Source organism: Eublepharis macularius, chromosome 7 (genome assembly GCF_028583425.1).
Source record: "Eublepharis macularius isolate TG4126 chromosome 7, MPM_Emac_v1.0, whole genome shotgun sequence".
In the NCBI taxonomy this organism is placed as follows: Eukaryota; Metazoa; Chordata; class Lepidosauria; order Squamata; family Eublepharidae; genus Eublepharis; species Eublepharis macularius.
The window spans coordinates 105,055,303-105,075,559 of NC_072796.1; the positions used below are offsets into that span (position 1 = coordinate 105,055,303).

At 43.1% G+C, this 20,257-nt stretch overlaps 1 protein-coding gene across 1 annotated transcript in view; it reads right to left on the minus strand.

Moving 5' to 3' along the window:
• Positions 1–20,257, minus strand: part of CNGB3 (cyclic nucleotide gated channel subunit beta 3) — an 82,742-nt gene that overhangs the window by 41,878 nt on the left and 20,607 nt on the right. Inside the window, exons 3-4 of the mRNA XM_054985485.1 lie at positions 20,076–20,211; positions 1,536–1,687 (exon numbers count right to left, since the gene is read on the minus strand). Of these exons, the coding sequence (XP_054841460.1) occupies positions 1,536–1,687; positions 20,076–20,211 (288 nt within the window). The remainder of the gene's footprint in view (positions 1–1,535; positions 1,688–20,075; positions 20,212–20,257) is intronic.

Here is a 20,257-nt window from a genome sequence, read left to right on the forward strand (position 1 = left end):
GTTGAATCTGGATTAGGATGATCTTATTTTCCTGATGTTGTAAGTGGTCGGCCCAGCCTCCGCCATTTTAATAACTATTTTACTATGGTTGCTTGTGATATTAAAAATATCACCAGGCCTCTGGATTTAAAACAGCTGCTGTATTGCCACCAGAGAGCCTCCAACAGTTACTGAATCCCGCCTGGGAGGACACGGCATGCATGGAATGCCACACAGGAATGCGGAGTGATTAAGAGGTTGTTGGATTTGCAGTCCCTCCAGCCCCATAGGTGCCCAGTGCAACAAAGGTCTCACAGAGTCATCCCTACTTAGCACATTCCTTTCCCTTCTTCCATGATGAGATCTCCTATCCTTGATTGAGGAGATAATCAAATGACATTCATAAGTATATACAGTTGTTCCTGGGAAAGTACAGTCCCCACCTAAAATCCATCAACTTAGCTCTGGTGGAATTCACTAACAAACTATCCTTTTTGTGCAGTGCTAGAATATGTTTTGCATTTGCTTTCACACACCCCGGCAGCTACCGATCAAGGTGATCAACCCTTTGGTCAAACCCAGGAACTGACCATTGGAGCCTTTGCTCTAATGGCTAGGTGGGCTCTCCCACCTCAGGGCACATTTTACCTATAAAGGCAAGGCCCTGGCCTCATTCAAATCATGCAAGCTTCCAGGCTGCTCCCTTAGGGTCGCTTCCCTAAGCCTCTCTCTTTGTACGTGCTTCTGGATCCACAAGTGCTGCTGTTCCCTTGAGGTTTACCCTAAGCCTCTCGCTCTCTTCGCCGAGGATGCTGGACGTTCGAAGCTACTCTCTTCCCCCGCAGACTGCCCCTCCCTTCAGGATAGGAAGATATATTTGCTCCCTCTCTCTGTATTCCCAATTTCTGGCTAAGCTTCCTAAGACTGTGTGTGTGTGTGTAATTATGCCCTTTTGTTCTTAATAAAAGTTATTGTTTGACTTTTAAGAACCAGCCTTGTTTGCTATTTTGGGAAGGGACTCCGTAGAAGTTGGTGATAGATCCCTGCAGTTACCAGCCTCTTGCACAGCCATTCTCCTTTCCAATTCCCCCACAAATAATTTTATTTCAAGGAAACCAGTTCTGGCAACAACATCAGTGGACTCCAGTCCAAAAAGTAAGTTAAGGGCTAAGCAGACGAGACTGCAAGTGAGCGGGCTCAACATCATGCACAATTTATACAACATCTTGAACTTGTGACCAGCCAAGCAAAAGTCAACCTGTATGTGTTGTCTGCTTGGGATCACAAAAAAGAGCAGGGAGAGGCTGATCATCTGGTAGGCCACAAGGATAGTGTTAGTTTGGCTTAGCAGAGTTTCAGCTTATGAAGCCTTGATCTCTGTGGCGAAGTTGTCAGAGCTGACCATTTCCCAAACAGTGAATACAGTTGGGAACAATATGGTTTAAATCAGTCTGAGACTAGCCTCCAGGTTATTGTTTTGAAGCATTGTTGCATTGGTTTAGTTTTAATCTTAAAACAATTTTTATAAGAGTCTACTTGGAATCCAGTGAACTTACAAGCTGTTGGACTGACATCAGGTGAGGAGAGGACTGGATCTTTTAGCCTTTCTTTGTATGTGGCTGTCCTTTCCCGTATTTTTTTGATAACTTCTTGCAGCTGAACTTGAGAATATGCATTTATGGGGGTTCCTGGTGGAATTTTCTCCAAGCTGTTAAAAAAGTATCAGAAGATCAGAATTAAAAAGCTGAAATGTAACATGGGCACAGCCTTGAGCCGATGGTCAAAACTGTGGGCATAATACAGACCTGTACAAGGGTTGCCAACCTTCAGGTAGTATCTGGAGACCTCCCCAAATTACCAACTTATCTTAGGCTTGCCAGTCTCCCACTCAGGGTGGGGAAAAACCTGTCCCCACCTGCTGTCCACTGTCCCTGCTCACTTGGAGAAGCATGCATGCTCCAGCGCTCCCCCACCATACTGTAAAATGATGTCATTTTCAGTCATGATGGGAAACCTGTGGGTCAGTTCATAACCTCCCCTCCAGCCCCCTGCACCCCCTCTTGGGCCCCTAGCACATCTGTCAACCTTAACTGATCTCCAGACTACAGAAATCAGTGCCCCTGGAGAAAATGGCTGCTTTGAAGGGTGGACTCCATGGCATAATGCCCAGCTGAGGTTCCACCTCAGGCTTCACTCCCCAAATAGGGTTACCAGGTCCCTATGCCATTCTGCTGGGAGGGTTGGAAACCTGGCACTTACTTCGTGCTGGCGGCCTGTTCACATGTGTGTGCCCTGGAGTTGGTATGGTGACGTCACTTCTGGAAGTGATATCAGTGCACTAGCTGCATGAGTGCTCCTGCACTTGCCACGGGCCGATTAGGCCCACTTGGCACCCAAATTGGTTCCAAACGAAGCACAAGAATGCTCCTGCAGCCAGTGCAATTATGTCACTTCTGGAAGTGATGTCACCACATCAGTTGGGAGTGCACGTGTGCACGGCACACTTTCTTGAAGTGCCTGCTGGTAGTGGGCAACCTTCGGGAGTTTGCTACCTCCTGCTGATCACTGGGCGATTGGCGGACAAGGAGGCAAATCCCCGGGAATTTACCCACCACCAGCAGGCACCTGGGAGCCCTACCCCCAAATCTTCAGGAATTTCCCATCCCAATGGACATCCCTAACAATTAGTGAACCACAAATGGAACCCTGTTTGCCAGCCACATATTCAGGGAGATTCAGCCACCAATCTCCTGCTATCTTGTATACTTTAGTCTGTAGGCAGCACAAAGTTCATTAATCCCCTGGAAATTATGGTCAGTTTGGTGAGTTGCAATAATAGCAAAGTCATGTGTATCTTGAATAGTTTCCCAAAATGTAGAACTTTAACATGTGCAGCTTTTCTTACTTCTCTAGGGTAAGCTGCATCTATCAGAGTGCCAGTTTTTATACACCTGTTAAAGGTACAGGAGCCCAGTGCTCCATCGCATTAGGTCATCCTCAAAGGGTAAGCTACAAGAGGTTACTGACTCAAAATAGGTATTCCAAAATGCTTAGAAGGACACAGACCATCATAGTTTGTATTTTGAGAACGTATGTTATGTGATGGTATCAAACTCAATATGGCTCAGTGCAATAATTACAACAAAAAGACAATAACAAAAGAAGGCATTAATTGTGAGTTCATCTAATGCTAGCAAAACTCAAATTAAAATCCAGGTTAAACCCCAAGTTGAAAATTGCAGCAGTAGTCCTGCAACCCCATCACACCCCACAGCTCCCTAATGCTGAGAAAGGAAAAGGAATGCAAGGAAATAGTCCTGAGAGAGGTAGCATCATGGTTGCAGGGCTGAAGGAAAGAAAAGGTGAGTCCCCAAAGACAGCTGAAAAGCAGACAAGAGGAATGACAGCCAGCACTAGTTCCCTATGGAGTAAAGGCCTTCATAATAAAGGTGTCTTTGACAGAAAGGCTTTCTCAGGAATAAGCTAAAGGAGGCAGCAAGGCCAGAAGGGGTATAAAGGCTCCAGAAGAAGGAAGAAGCAACTGACTAGAACAGTTATGAAGAAAGCCAGGCTAACCTAACCTATCTCAGCAGTTTAGAGAGCCCAGAAGCTCCATGGAAGTGGGGAGATATTGTCTCTTTTCAGGAACATAGCAGGTATCATGTCCTTGGGCATAAGCACTCAGGGCCGGCGCCTCCACTGAGTCAGATCCAGCAACCGCCTCCAGCACTGAGGCACTGGAGGGGGCGTCAGAGGCGAGGGCACATGCTGTGGAGCTGGTGGCAGCAGCACGTGGGCGGCTGAGCAGGAGGGATGGGAAGCCACCCACGCGCCGCCCCAGCCATCTGCCACATCTGGCCCGCATCTACTGCAGCCTCCCAGCCCTCCTGCGCTGCCACCGCTGCCAGCACGTGCCCCTGGCTGGGATCAGCAGCCACGGGCCAGATGCAGCAGACGTCCAGGGTGGCGTGTGGAGCAATGGAGCAGGAAGGCTGAGAGGATGCATGCGCACCTCCCCAGCCACTCACCATGTCTGGCTGGCAGCGCACACCAGTGGTGGCAATGTGGGGCAGTCTGAGTTGGCAGCCCTCCCGCCCAGCTGCCTGCCACCCCAGAGTCCATGTGCATGCATGCGCGCACGTGCAAGGGGGCAAGAGCAGACCTGCAGTTGCCCCCAGCCTCAGGCACCAGAAACCCTGGTGCCAGCCCTGTGAGCACTGTAGCTCTCTCTGAGCTTAACTCTGCTGGAAGAATGCAGTGGTTAGAGACAGTAGCCAAAGGTAGGGTTGCCAGGGCCCCAAGGGGCCAAAACTGGGTGGGGGGCAGGAGCCTGGAGGTGGGAACAGCAGGGTACTTATTTCCCACATGCACACTTCCATGGACTCCCACATTCCACCGTCATCTTGGAAAATGACATCAGTTGCAGTTGTAGACATAGTCATTAAAAATTGCCTCAGAATAGGTGATTTTTAATGAATCTGGCTTCAGCGTGACAAGAGATCTTGGGAGCACATGTGGTCCTCCTCCCCCGAGCCTCCACCTCTCCAGTCAGGTGACTGGGGTAAGACGGCAGTGGCAGTGGCAGTGTGGCAAGCCTAGCAAAAGGGTTGGGGGAAAAACCTGTGCCTGAAAGCAGGCCTGTAGCCTGAGTTGAGGCAGGGGGAAATGATGATTGGCAAACTGTTTGGCTGGATTGTGGCTATTAAGCTCATAAACTGGCTGTTGTGTCAGAAGTAATTAAAACAATAGCAATAGGGGCTAGCTTAGTGTTATAAGTCTGAAAGTGGAGTTCTCCTGAAATTACATGTGATTTCCAGACTGCATGAACCAGTTTCCCTGGAGAAAATGTCAGCTTCAGAATGCTATTGGTATACCATTAAGAGCCAAGCTACAAGTGACGCCTGACACAGGTTGGACACTTGTCAGCTTCCCTCAAGTTTTGATGGGAAATGTAGGCGTCCTGGTCTTGCAGCTTGGATCTCCATTTAATTGAAGTTTACAGAGTGGCAGTCTACGGGAGGGAGAACATGCAGTTGGAAGGGGAGTGCAGGCATCAGGCTCTTTCCAGGAGCCCCCCCTTCCCCTCCGTTGGGAGTGGGGGGGCAGTTTCTGTAAACTTCAAGCTGTAGAGTACAAGCACAGCTGTGCTTGTAGAGTACACCATAAAAAGTTATGGTGTAGAGTTACACCATAAAAGTTATGGTGTAATATGGAGACAAGGAAAAACACTGTTGTTTGTGTTCTAAAGGCCAGATATTGGTTGAGGATTGAGAGAGGGATGGGATTTTTCTTCTTAACACTGAGAAAAATTTGAAGACATTTTTGAGAGGTGTTTGTAGGTTGAGTGGAACATAATGGATAGATACTAGTTAGGATCAAAATGTTAGTATGACATATGGAAGCCTACAACTGATGTAAGGTGGCAAAGGGGAGTGGTACAAAAGAAATTTAAATTTAAAATTTGAATTTAAAAATTGAATTTCAGTGAGAGGATATGACCTCACAGAAAGGGGAGGAGTTGGAGAAGCTGACCTTTGACTAGGATGTGACATTGCAGGACATTGCTGAGCTCCCCCCTGTCCCCAAAGTCTAGCTTCCCCAGGCACTGCCTCAATCTCCAGGAATTTCCCAGGCTCCTATGCTGCAGAAAGCACAACACAGGTGTATTGTTTTTAGATATAATAGTGGCTAAGTTAGTGGCTGAAGCACCACTTACTGGGAGATGTAGTCTGACAGAAAAAAAGAGGAAGGAGGTTTGGTCTGGGCTTATGTTACTGAGTGATTTAGCAGTTGTTGTTGTGTGTTTAAGCTATACAATTACCCAAGATTTGGAACTCAAATTGTGGCACTGTTGCTTGATATGACTACAGGCTATACTTTTCCAGCAGCTGACAGATGTTGTTGTGACAATTGCATGATCTTGGAGACTGTGTCTTGGATGAGGTAAAACACAACTCTGCTATAAAAAATTATTTTTATAGACTTGTGAATTACAGTTTGTTTATATTGACTAAGAACATCAAATTGTGCTGAACCTGCACTGAAGCAGCTCTCCCTTCTGACCCCCTCCCCACCCCATTCACTCATAGTGTGAAAGGAAATCCACTGGGGCATAAGCAAAACAGCTGGCTGTAAGCAGCTGCAAAGGAGAGCCTGCATGTAATTTAAATATTTGTAAAACATATTATTGTATTTTAAAAGTGCATAGAGAATACACTTAAGACCCAAATGAATGAATCGTACGCATAGGATTAAGTTTGAATAACCAAATATTGAGAATTATATATATGATAAAAATAATCTCTAGGGTCTCAATATCAGATTCAGCAGACAACATGATTAGGGCATAAGTTTAAGTGATCAGTTGGACAAAAAAGATAGTTCTGCTTGTTCAAGAAAAACATACTGTTTTATCATAATGTTTGAAATAAAGGTACCGATGTTTACTATATCAGGAATGTTATTTATCTGAGATCAATTGAGCCAAAGCAGTAAATGGACTCACTATAATAAATAGTCTTTGATCTATGCATTGGTCCTCCCCACTGATTGTTCAAATAGCTTTTCACTACTGAAGAAGTATCTGAGAAATGAGCTGTGACTCACGAAAGCTCATACCCTACCACAAACTTTGTTAGTCTTATAGATGCTTCTGGACTCTTAATCTTTTTTACTTTTTACCACTGTTTCCTCTCCCTATACCTCCATAGCTTTCCTCAAGGAGAAAGGTTCATATAAGTGCCATGGGCTGTCTGTTCCCAGTATAACATTTCCACCCGCTTGCCCTCTCCTGATCTAGATGAGATCCAGAGATCTTGGAAGAGAAAGTACAGTTCTTTCTCTCATCATTTCTCATTGTTTCTTTAGAACGTCTAAACTGGCTCTTAGTTGTCCTATGTTACGTGACTCTGTTTAATTCTTTCTTTCAGTTTAATATTTGCACAGTTACACAAATGCTTAACAAATATTTAAAAAATGATGCGAATCCACTTCAAAATATTAAATAAGATTGACATTCTCAAATGGCCACAGAAAGAATTGGCTCCTTTTCTGTGTATGGAAGATCCAAACATTGGACTTAACTATGCAATCCTAAGAACATGTTCCTGGGAGTAAATCCCACTGAATAGTGAATTCTGAGTAAACCTGCTTAGGATTGCTTGGTCTCTTAACTGAGTCTAGCATGCTTTTTGAAAGGTTGGAGAAATACCAATTCTGGCATCTCATTCCTTAATAATGTATTGATAAAATTACAGAATTTTAATTGCGCTGTAGTGTACAGACACCTCCTAATTAGGTAAGCTGGAGTACTTTCCCTTCATCACTTTATTCTTTCCTGCTTTCAAACTGGAGCAGAGTGAATAGTATTGTATTGATCAGTGGGGGTTGCTATTGTAAGTGGATGGTATTACCTGGCAATAAGGTATTTTTGTTCTTAGAGCTAAGCTACAAGTAACGCCAGACACAGGTTGGACACTTGTCAGCTTCCCTCAAGTTTTGATGGGAAATGTAGGCATCCTGGTCTTGCAGCTGTAATGGAGAGCCAAGCTGTAAAACCAGGACGCCTACATTTCTCATCAAAACTTGAGGTAAGCTGACAAGTGTCCAACCTGTGTAAGGCATCACTTGTAGCTTGGCTCTTAGTTTAACAGAAAACTCTGGTTATCAGTCAGACCTTGGCAGTTCTTTGTTGGCTCACCTGAAGACTTAAAAAAAAAATTAAATTCTTACATCTCATATTCCACTTAAAGTTAGATTTTTACCTCTTTTGGGATCATCGTCAGAAAAACAAGTGGAAGACCTATCCATGAAGCTCATACTTTTCTCACAGGGACTGCTTCTTGTGTCATCTTGTAGGGCTGTGAGATTTGTCTCTGCCCATTTTGGGGCTTTCTCAGCTGTGGACTCAGCTCTTTAGAATGGCCTCTCAGAAGAAGGTAGGGCCTCTTTACACACGTGCTAAACATGAGTTTGATTGGAGGAAACCCCAACTCAGCTTGCTTTTAATGTATGACCCAAAACTTACCCTTACAATGGGGGAGGTGGGAATTAGCTCTCTTGTGCACATAGAGGCAGGAGGAGCATCTGTATTCTGTACTTTCTACCCTGCATGCTTTAGCTAGCAGAGAAGGGCTTGGAAGGAGAGGTATTTGTCTTATCGCCAGTTCCATGCATCTGCTCAGGATTTGCCCATATCATCATCTAATCACACTTAGGCAGACACATAGAACCAGACCATTTACCTGCAGAAGGTACCTCAAGCATCCCCAATGGTGCCTCTATAGCCCATGAACATTTTCAGATATAAATCAAACACGAACCTTTTGCTCTCCCCCAAATATCTTTCAACATTTTCCCTTGTCCCTGTGTCTTAATAAAGTACTTCATTCTACCCATTGCCCTCAGTGGGGAATTTACAAACCAGTTCTCCCGTGTGCCTAAGATTTCGTATTGCCTATTTTTTTTAATAGAGAGGAAGACTGAATGGAGTCCTGCCCAGTAGAAATGAGGAAAACCTACACGTTGGCCTGGGGAACTCTCCCACGGTGTCCTTAATTCTCCCCAAGGGTGGATCCTTCTGTGGAAAACTAGGGTGCAAGTAGTTGCTGGGTGGAGATCTTCCTTACACATGACCACTGGGAAAAATGAATATATTTGCTTAACAACCTATTTTATTTACTTATTATTATTATTTATGTTATTTATAGTCTCCCTTTATCACTGAGACTTTACATTCATACATATTCAAGAACCTTCTAATTGCTTAATTTCTTTCTCAGAGCATGCTAGCAATTCCCTCAAGTCATGTTAACATGCCCTGGCACACACTTTGGGAGTGACTGGATAAGAAATAAGGCCAGTCTCTCTTCACTCACGTTTTGGGAACTGGGACTCTAAATTTTGTGCCCACTTTCCCCCTGCTCATTCTCAATGCCAAGGAATAATTTTCTTGTTAAAGCAAGATACTATGATGGATTTTCTGGCTATTGTTCAAAGATAAACAAACACTGTATTTTATGCGTTGCTAGTGTGATTATTCCATTGTAATACATTGAGATTATCCAATACTGAGTGCCAAAGGACCATTTCTAATGAGTCCCACATAAGATTAAGTGTGTTTTGGGGCAATCCCAATAAATACATTTGTGTAATATATTGTATAATCCATAATCTTTCCAACAGAAATGCAAGAATTCTGAGGTCAAGCAGTTTAGAATAAGGGTGTATTCCATAACACAAATGCTGTCACTGTTTGGCAGAGAAGATATCTCCTTAGGAGATATGATAATAGTGGACTACTCTTAATACCTAATCATTACATCATTTGCTTACTGAGTTATTGACTTCTGCTGTGTTTTCTCACCATCTTCTGTTTCTTTTACTTGCCTACTATCCCTTTCCTCCTTTGTCATCTCACCTCTTAATAAAATGTAACTTAATAAACATCCTTTTATTAAGAAACTATATTTTAATGGAGCAAGATGAAGAAGTAAAAATGCTCTCAGATGAAAAAGGCTCTCTGACCTCTAGCTACTATTCTGCTACCTGAAGCACAGTTAGCTGATGCACAGGATGTTACCAGGTTTTGAAATCCCAATTTTGGCTGGAAAAATACCTTCCCACACCACAGCAGTAACGTGACTGACAAAAAGCCTAAGTGCATTGCAGTACCATCTTGCACTGCCATCTTAACAGTGCCATCCTATGCAGAATTACTCCATTCTAAGCCAATTGAAAAAATATGCCTAGACTAGAGTACCTTGCATAAACACTCTTAGAGCCGAAACACACAAGAAGAAATACCTAGATTCAGCACGTGTTCTCTTACCTCAAGGTCAAGTGGAGCGCAAGTGAATGGCAAGTGAACAGAGAGGAATACATGTGAGTCTGTTCACTTGCCAGGCAAGTGTCATTCGTCACTTGTAGCTTGGCCCCTAGTTTATATAAAAAGTAGCCTGCATCACTGTTCTGAGTCATTGCTTTGGAGGAGATACTGCCTACAGTATGCACCCGGGGCAGGCAGCAGCCACTTGGGCTGCTAATGCCACCAGTCTTGCTACTCTGCCACCACCTACTCCCCCTCTTCTTCCACACCTTCTTCCAGCTGCTTTGAATTCTTCTCCTCCTCCTGGCTGGGTTTATGATAAAGCTGCTGGGAATAGCCTTGGAAACCTTGTGTGGAACTGAGGAGCAGAAACTCTCCCCTGAGGACAAGGGATGCCAGCTCCAGGAAATTCCCAACCCAGAGAGTGGGGCAGGAGGACTTCAGTGGGGCATGATGCCATAGAGTCCACTCTCGAAAGCAGCTATTTTCTCCACGGGAACTGATCTCTGTAGTCTGCAAATCAGTTGTAATTCTGGGAGATCTCCAGCCCCTATCTGGAACAGAGTTGCCAGATCTCACTCACAGATCTCACAGGAAACCTCCCACTGGCGAGTGGCAATCCCCACTTCCTACCAGCAGAAGAAAACCTAATTTTAAAAAATCACTGTTGGATGCATTGGTGTGACTTCACATCATTCTAGGAATCACCAGAAATGTTATGGTTTTCCCCAGAAGTGATGTCACACAGTAGTGTCAATGGTACTGTTTGTCCCCACCTGACTCCTGCTAGTGCCAATGGATACTTTCTAATGTATTTTAACTGTGTTTTAACTCTTAACTGTTATTTTAAAAATATATTTTACACAGTAGGCTGCCTTGAGCATTTTGGAGGAAAGGCAGCTAATGAATGTTTCGTTAAAAAAAAGCCCTCCTACCTTGGATGGGCATAGGGAAGGATGAACGGAGCTGATGGAAGAGCAGTGGCAGTGCTGCCTTGAGTCTCAGCAAGAAAACCAGATTCTTAGTAAGTAAGTAAAGAAATAAGCAAGCTGCAAGATTTCAAATTGTGTGCATGAGGACTTTGCCCTGCTCCCCACACTCAGTAACTTTTGTCCAGGGCCACCTAATCTCTAAAATTCCCAAGAGGAATTCAGTGAGGGGAAAGCTAAATCCTGACTGTATGCTCTAGGGATAATGCTGAAGTATTAGAAGTAACAGAGGTGCACTTTGGGCTTGATGGTTGTTTGAATGTAGGCATAGCAGATCATGATAGTATACTCATTTCATCTCACTTTTGGATGCATCATGGAATTAATGTTGTATCTTGAAAGTTGTTTAATGCTTCAGTAGGTACATTGAATATAGATGGATGCAGCTTTCATTTTATTAGGCAATTCCTCTGTGCTATAATTAATCTAAGCACAGTGATTAATAGCACAATTAATTGTGCGCTTAGTAGCTGCGATTATGTGCCTAAACAACAATATTATGGGTACTCCTCAGCCTGAATAGATTGTGCGCAGGTTAAAGTGAACTATCGATCACCATTTAGGCCTTAATTTTATCTTCAAACCATTATCTAATCAAACAAAATCCTTTAGTACTGCTCTGCAGTACTGATCTTCTGATTTAGGAATTTGAAGGTAGCCTACCACATGTTTTCTAGCCATCTAATTTTGCCACCCCAAGCCCTAAACATGTACAGTGAACATATAGGGGGAGTGCAGGGTCACAGTTACAAACTCCCACAAGAACCCACAGAGCCTATTCAGGTACACATTAATGGATCTTTCTACTTAGTCAAGAAACATGGTTCCCCCTCCCCCCCCCAGCATTCCCAGTTGCACAGCAAGAACCCTATGCATGTAAGACTTCTTTTTATACATCCTCTATGAGTATGCATGAAAATTAGGACCAGAGCTTGTCATCACCGTCCTCCCCCCTCCCCCATTTACTTTATTTGTATTGAATGTGTGAAAAAGTTGGCAAAAACAGCTTTGCCCAGCACTGGTTGGCTGCCCTGTGCAGTGGTAGGCTATATTCTGCTGTATTGGAAGAAAAGGAACAAAAGCTCAACTTCACTCTTAACAATACTCCATTCATTGAACAACTTCTCAAGCAGATACCCTTCCTGATTTTCAAAGCATCCCAGGGGCTAATAATTAGATTTTAAAAAACAACTGTTGCTTTGGCTGCAAGATTGCCATAACTGGTGGTCCAGAACAGCAAACCTGACTTAGGGGGTAGCTCATTCATTAAAGAAAGTAAATATTCTTCTTCTAGTATTTATGATAGTTAACTTGCTATGTCAGTTTCTGCGAAATGGGTCACGTTTATTCTCACTGGATCTCTCAGTGATCTGGAGATAAGTAGCAGCAGCATAGTCCTCTTAGGTTTGATGGAGCTTACTCCCAGCTAAGTGGGTATAAGACTGCTGCTTGGGTTGCAAGTCTATGAACACGTATTTTGGAGCAAGCCTATTGCATTCAGTATTGTTTATTTCTGAGTAAACATGCATAGGAGTGCTAGGCAAATCTTCTATAAGCACAAATATTTTGTAGCAGTGGAAAATCTTAATGTTGATGAAAGTCTTGTCTACTTGTTGACAGGTCAGTGCTGAGAGGGGGAAGGAGTGCTAGGAGGCAAGGTGACAAAATACACATGACAACCAAGATGGAGTTAAAAGAGGCCACAACTTTATTGATTTACAGCTCGCAGAGCATTGGCATTGCATAGGGCACTGATCTGAACATTGGCTGACCCGCCTGCCAGCTGATGACCGCCACACCCCCTCAGACCCCTGCTGAGGGGGGAAACCATGGGATGACAGTTAATGGGATACCACGTGGGTGTGCACCCCTGTGTGGATCTCCTGCCACCTGGAAGTGAGGCGGACCTGACAGCCTCCGAGCTCGCCATGCCCCACTCCCCAGAACCCTTAAGGGGATCCCCATAATAAGGAAACTGAGCTCATGGGCCCTGTTTTCCCCTAAATGGATTGGTGCCCAATACCCATACTGCCTGCTCTCTGCAAAGTTGTGATGAAAGGGAGGTCTGGGTGGGATGCCTGTCATGAACCAAGTGTTGAGGGGTGGGGGATGCCTCCCTCTTAAAGAAGGGGCAGTGGACCTGTGCAAAAAGTGTGGCCCTCCCAGGTCCTCAGCCCTCTTCCCACCCCTTGCTGCCCAGGGCAGCCTGCTTTGATTGGCTGGCCCAGGTGTTTGAATCTGGGTATGCAGGCTCCGCCTCTACCAAGGCTGCTGGAAGCCCATGCCTCCCTCTAATGTGGCAGATGCCCAGCTCCTGCCCTCTTCCTGTGCGGCCCACAACTAACCCCCCCAGTTAAGTCTGTGGGGGTCTGTATTTATGTTTAGCATGCACAGAGTTGCAGCCAATGTGTGTTCCTAACCATTTCCAAGCAGAAGATTGCCCTATAAAGTAACTATTTATTTATTTATTTAGGATATTCCTATGCTGCCTCCTCAGAGTCCTAGCCAAGAAGGTTTATGATTAAAACAATGTCACGCTCAGTTCAATAATGACTAATTTTTGAATTGTGATCTATTTGCTAGGGTTCCAGAGAACTCCCAAGCACCAGCGTTTTTCATGTGGCATAACCAGCTCCACATTTTACCACTAGAGATGAGCATGAATCCAATTACGACCCCAAAAAACGCACAAACCAGGCCAGTTCACGGTTTGTGAACCAGTGGTTCATGGAAGCTCGTTTCCACTGTGTATAAAACAGAAAACTGAATATATAAAATGGCTTTCCCTTATTAACACACTCAGTACAAAGTATACTTAATCCAGGAATTACCTTATTACAGGTAATACTGTGGTGAGGCTGGATTTTGCAGCTGGTTAGGAGAAAATAATATCTGACTGCCAAGCCTTGCCACAATTTGTGGACCTCTAGTGTTAATCTTTATACTTGTCCTCCTGCGCCTCTCACCAACCCTCAATAATACCAAGGCAAACATAATAAAAAAACCTGTCAATTGCCTTTTCAGGGATTCACTGCCACCATTAGCCATAAAGATTCTAATGTCAGGGGTGAGATTGTGGTGAACTGAGACCCTTATTAGGATGAGCTATATTAGAGAAGCAGAAACCTTTGTTGCCGACTTTTCTATTCCATTCCATGATTAGACCTTTTTGAAAGCATAACATTTACCGTATTGTGGGGAATTTGATACCTTAACCAGTAATGAGAGATAAAAATCATCTAATCTCAGTTTTACCTCATGACCTCACTGAATGAAGCCATCACTACAGGTGAAGAGTAACATCTGACAGATATTCTGCGCTTAGTATTACTAGAGAAAGGCCCTTGCAATTTCCTGAGCAGTCAGAGAGAGCTTTTCTGTCTCTCTACCCACATTCTTACCTATGGCTACCATTTCCACAGCTAGGGCTTTCCCGTGTGATAAATTAGATTTAAGAGAAATTGCTTGACAACCCTCCTCCGCATTGCTTTTAGCTCTCAGCTCTCATTCAAACAGACTCAGAAGCTGGGAGAGTAAAAGCTGGGAGGCTTGTTTCAGAAACTCGTCTGGGTGTGAAGAAATAAAGATTCTCTGTAAGAATCCTATGAGAATATATGTCTGAAATACCTGATTGGATTAGATGAAGAATTAGATACAGAATACAGTGAAACATTCATGTGAAACAGGTTGTACACACAACTGAGTTATCGCCATGAACTCACCTAAACTGTTGGAGACAAGTTGTCATCAGGGTGGGACCTGTCCTGTGAGGTTCCACAGATCTCAGTCTTACCCCCTGTGCTATTTAATCTTTATGTAAAGCCTTTAAGAGATATCATTTGTAGTCTTGGAGTAGGTTGCCATTGATATGCTGACGCTGTAGTGATGTTGTAGAGGTTGGTCTGACCCGCTGCATGATTGTACTGCTAAATGATTGAGGGTAAACAAGTAGAAATTGAATCCTTCCTGATAAGTGGCTCCCTAACTTGCCCCAGACAATCTGACCTCATGGATCCATGCCATGGTAACTTCAAATCTAGACTACTGTAATGCCCCCTACGTGGGTTTGCCTTTAAAGTCAATGGGAAACTCCAATTGGTACAGAATGCTGCAGTTTTGTTGCTCTCCATAGCTAGGTGGAACATGCACATCGTACCCATTCTGCAGCCACTCCATTGGTTACTGATCAGTTACTGGATATTAATTATCACCTGTTATTATTTTTAAGATAGTAATTATCACCTATACAGCCCCTGATGGCCTTGGACCCCACTATGCTCCACCATGACGGCTTCGTTCATTTGAACACAGCCTTCTGAGGGTGCTGCCCTGCAAATGGGTGAGATCAGCAACAGCCTCTTCATGCACAGTTGTTGTGGTGGTTCCCTCCTTGTGGAACAGCCTCACTGAGAAGATCAAGAAGGACCCTGTATTTCTACCATTCCACAGAACGTGCAAAGTAGAAATGTTCAGGAGGGCATTGTTTTTATATAGGGATTAGAATTGCAGTGTAATGGAACAGTCCAAGAGGGCACTTTTATAAGGCAACGGGAGTATAGCCTATCACAAAGCTTGTTGTATATATATATTACCTTCCTATTACGGTACTGTCTTGAATCTTTGTAACCCCCTCTCTGCATTGTTTATGGTATGTTATGCCTTTAAGAGTTTTCTGTTTGAATTGTTTTCTAATTCTGTAAACCCAGTGCTATTGCATTGTTAATTTGGATGTTTATACTGTTTGACTGAGTGGATTTAAAAAAAAATTGTAATCCACCTTGAGTCTTTGTGAGAAAGGCAGATGATAAATCAAGTAATTAAAATAAATGTAAGATTTCAGTGGCATGCAAAGCAATCTAGATCTGTACATGGCAGCTGTTTTATACAAAGGGGGAGCTGCTCCACAAATATACACTCCAATCTTAAGTCTTGTATATGAATTGAAATCTTCAGGGTATAAGAATGTAAAAGTCTTACTCAGGCCCACAATGCACGTGACCCACCAAGTAAAATGCAAGCTATCAGCTGTCTCTGGCAACCCACAATATACTCCAGTAGCATATTTGTGCTTATTTGCCATAAACTAAAGGACTGTCAAGCATCTGAAAGGCTGTAATATGTAGCAGGTGCAATTTGACATGGCGGAACATAAACTGCATAGAAGTTGCACAGAACCAGCATAATTATTTTGAGGAACCACTGAAGTCAAACTCCTATGGAAAAAAGGCTTAGGATTGAAGTTTTTAGGTTTGCTGATCAAAACCTTTCCTAAGGAAATCTGAGAACAGTGCAGTGGCATGTGATCATTATTTGTGCACAAAGGATGTGTTGCTTACTACCTCCATATCTTAGTTATGTGTGCACGCACACTTTGTTGCACTACATTCTGTGACATCTGGAAAGAGCAGCTTTTGTTGAAAGAGTGGGAGAAAAGATGCTCCTAGAGCATGTGAGAGAGCTGATTTCCGCTACTCACTCGATCTAATGTGTTTGTTGCTACTTCTGGTAGGTGACAAGCAACTGGACTGGAAACAATGGGCTATATGAAGGGAGAGAGATCATTCTCTTGAGACACAGAGTATGGCTTGGCCCTAACTGAGTGTATCTATGAATGGAAGAATTTCTGCCCTATGGAGTCTCATTTCCTTCTTCCCATCTTCTGGTACAGCCCCAGTGCCCTTTGTCTGAAATTCTGTTCTCAGGCACAGCATTTTGGAGTTGTATTTTGGGCTACAGCTGGAGAAAAGTTGAGTTCCATGGTTTAATTCCATCCATGGAAATACTTCTTTTGGATCCAAGCATATCTTTCTGTGAGAGAAGAACCTCTCTGCTTAGGAGGCTTCAGCTGTCTAACAATAATTTCCTGAGTGAACTGTCTGATGCTTGGTGGAGGGAAAGAGCATATCGAGTACAATGTAGCTGGGAACTTGAGGAAAGGCACACTTTTTACTGACAGAAAAATTCCAGCTAATGTCAATACAGCTGCTGCTACTGTAGAGATGGTCCCTAAAAAAAGGAGGAGGCTAGTTGTTAGAAACAATCTCTGCTGATGTTCAGAGACCCTTTTCTGTCAGATACTCCTGGCACTTCATGTATGTATTTTTGCTTTGTTTTTACTTTTAATATTTCTACTCTGCCATTAATATAATTTTGAGAGATGAGGAGGCTTTCATGGCTCACTAGGATGGCAAGCTGGTGGCTGTCCTCAGTGGGAGACCATGGTCAGGTAGATGGGGTTGCCATTGTGTAGAGTTTTAGTGAATACTAGAGTGTCATTTTGATAGTGTGATGTCACTTCCAGGTTTGCTCTGGAAATGATGTCATACCATTGACATGAGAGCAATTTTTGGCTCATTTTTCCTCCATTGCCCTAATATGTGGTGATGAGGGTCAGGATTGCCACCGGGCAGCCCTTCAGCTCACTGGGCACTCCATATCCAGGGGCCATAGCAGAAGGGGGATGTTTCAGTTAATATTCTACTAGAATATTTTCTCTTGACATGTGGGAATCAGATAGTTCTAGCAGCCTTGGTACAGTCAGCAGGGGGTGGAGAAACAAAGATATCTTGGACCAGCCCAGGCTGCTAGATGGGAATTTTTTGTTCTGGAGGAGGACCTGAGGCAGCAGCAACAACAACACAGCGTGTTCAGAATGCTCTGCTTTCCCAGTTCCCGTATTTCCCAGATGAAAACTGGAACATACTGCATTACTCCTATAGGTTCAAAATGGGCTTCACTAGTGTGTGAAATGTCCAGCTGTGTACAACATGTCATCCTGTGTGTGTGTGTATGTACATTAGATGCATTCAGAACCTTCTCAAAGACTGAATTTCTACAGACCTGGGGAGGGAGCTCTTGAACCCTCACCTTTAGCAACGCATGCTAACAACATTTTAAAGGATGTTCCCAAGGCTGAAAACAGGGAAACTAATTAAGAATGTACTACAGAAAGTAGGAATTGTCTCTTGGAAATAGTGATGCTTGGAGATTATGGAACATTGCTTGTTGCAGCCTCTAATTCTTTTTTGGATGGGCCATGCCATTGGTAGAGGGAAATTTGCATAAGCATCCTTTAACATGATTTACCACAATATAGCTGCAAGTTTTCCCTCAGCTTTATCTTCTTAGTTTCATTCAACTACCAAATCAATCAACTACCCAAGAAAATCCTATTAGAACTGCACAAATCTGGTTTAGGACTGCATATTTGTATAGGACTGCCTGTTAGGAAAAACTCTTTCTGTCCGCTGTCAATATGAGTTCATATCAGAATAAGAGGGGTTTTTTGAATCCAATTCAAGATACACAAAGCATAGGAGAGGGAGGAATTCACTACATTGCTGAGGTAATTTAAAAACCCACCTGTGGGATTAGCTAGAATGATGGCACAGCCAACTATTACCTCAGCAAGGAGGGGGTTTGAAAAGCTTACACAGCCTGACCATATGTCCTGACTTATTCAATCATAGAGGAATTATATATCATAAGTGGAACAGGCATGAAAATCTTACATGCCTCATTACTTTTCCTTTTCAGCTTTACACTGTCTCTTGTTAACATAGCTTTCATCCTGGAGCTTTCAGATCCCAGAATCAGTGGACATTTTTATCGTGCTAATTTCTTGAAGAAAATATTAAATGATCTTTATGGAATTATGTCCTTCACAGCAGGCAGATTTTCAGGTTCAAGGTCCCACATGTGAGCCAAAATGAGAACCTACTACCAATGCCAAACCAAACTTGAAATTCTGAGGGCAGAGTCCCCACTATCTGAGAATGGAACATAGGAGCTGTTCAAAAAAGATTGATCTACATAACCTGTAATTCTTTGATTAAAACATACAAAGCAGTTATAACTTAAACAGAAAATCATAGTATATCACATACACACGCACAAAGGGAATGTCCAAAATTGGATTAATATATTCATCTTGAGTCTTTTTGAGAAAGGCAGACCAAAAATATTATAATATATCCCCATGTGAGTTCTTACAGTTCCAGACAATGCTGTGAATGTACAAAATAGGCACATACTAGCTCAATTTTTTGCCATTCATCACGAAATGCTTTCAATCAAAATTTAGATGACAATCACTCACCATTCACTTGTGTATCCCTGAACTTTTGGGTTATTAATGTTTTCCTGGGATTGTCAGCAGTGACATACAAATGTGGACATACATACATTAATAGGAATAAATTAGAAAAGGAAGTGTCCAATAGGATTGCATTTCATTCCATTGTGCAATCTCTATGTAATCTTTGAAATTGTGATGGCTGTCCAGTAGTGATGGCTGCTTTGCCTAAATTCCATGGTATTATAGGTTTATGGTCTTGTCTATATATGATGATAAAGTGGTATTATTCCTTCTGTGAAGAATTGCATATATGACACCAGCTTCCTTTCACTCGCAGGTAGCCATAGACAGATTATTACTGAACTGCAAAGGAATACCTATCGTGATGCTATTTTGTAAAGAAACAGAAAGAAGGAATAATGCCAGTCTGTAAGTGAATCCTGATTCAAATAATCAGGAAACTGGCATTAAAATGTTCAGCCTCCTCAATCATTATTCAGTTATTCAGGACATAAACTATTTATGTCTGCCCATGGCTATAGACATGACAGTTAAATCTGGCCAAGCAAACTGTAGTTACATCTGCTTACTATTTGTTTATATCCATCACAATGTATTTTTGTATATTAAAAAATGAGAAAGATGGAAAGCTTCAAATGGGGTAATTTTTCTTGCTAATGGACTGTAAGAATATTCTGGGGTGAATATCATGTCTGTCAAAGCTTAGTGAATCATTTGAGATGATAACAAATTGGTTTCTTCGCTGAGAGATAATTCTCCAAAAAGGAGTCTCTTCATAATGGACTAGAGGATCATAATAGTTGGGAGGGATTACAGAGAAAGAGACAGTTTGTCAAACACCTTGGCTCCAAAAAGTTTAGGGCCTTAAAGGGAAGATCCAGCACTTTTGATTTGTGCCTGGAAACAGATGGCAGCCAGTACAGTACAGTACAGTGATCTGACCCCTGTATCTAGCCACTGACAGAAACCTGGCTGCCATATTTTGGATCCACAGAAATTTCTGAACAGTTTCCAAAGTGCATTACAGTAATCTAACCTCAATGTGATCATGGCGTGGATCACCATGGCCAGTTCAGTCTTTTAAGGAACAGTTCTAACTGGTGTGTCAGCAGAAATGGTCAAAAGTTGCTATTGGCCATGGACAAGGATTTATTATGAACTATCTGTTTCTTATGTTACTCACTCATCTGTCTCTTCTTTCCTATCTGCTGACTGTTGCTCCTCCTGATGGGTTGACTCAGCAGGTTCTGGAGATTTTTCAGCCTGAGTGGGCTCCTGATCTCCTTCAGAAGGTTGTTCTGTGGGCTCCGGAATCAGATCTCCTTCAGAAGGTTGTTCTGTGGGCTCCGGAATCGGCTCTCCTTC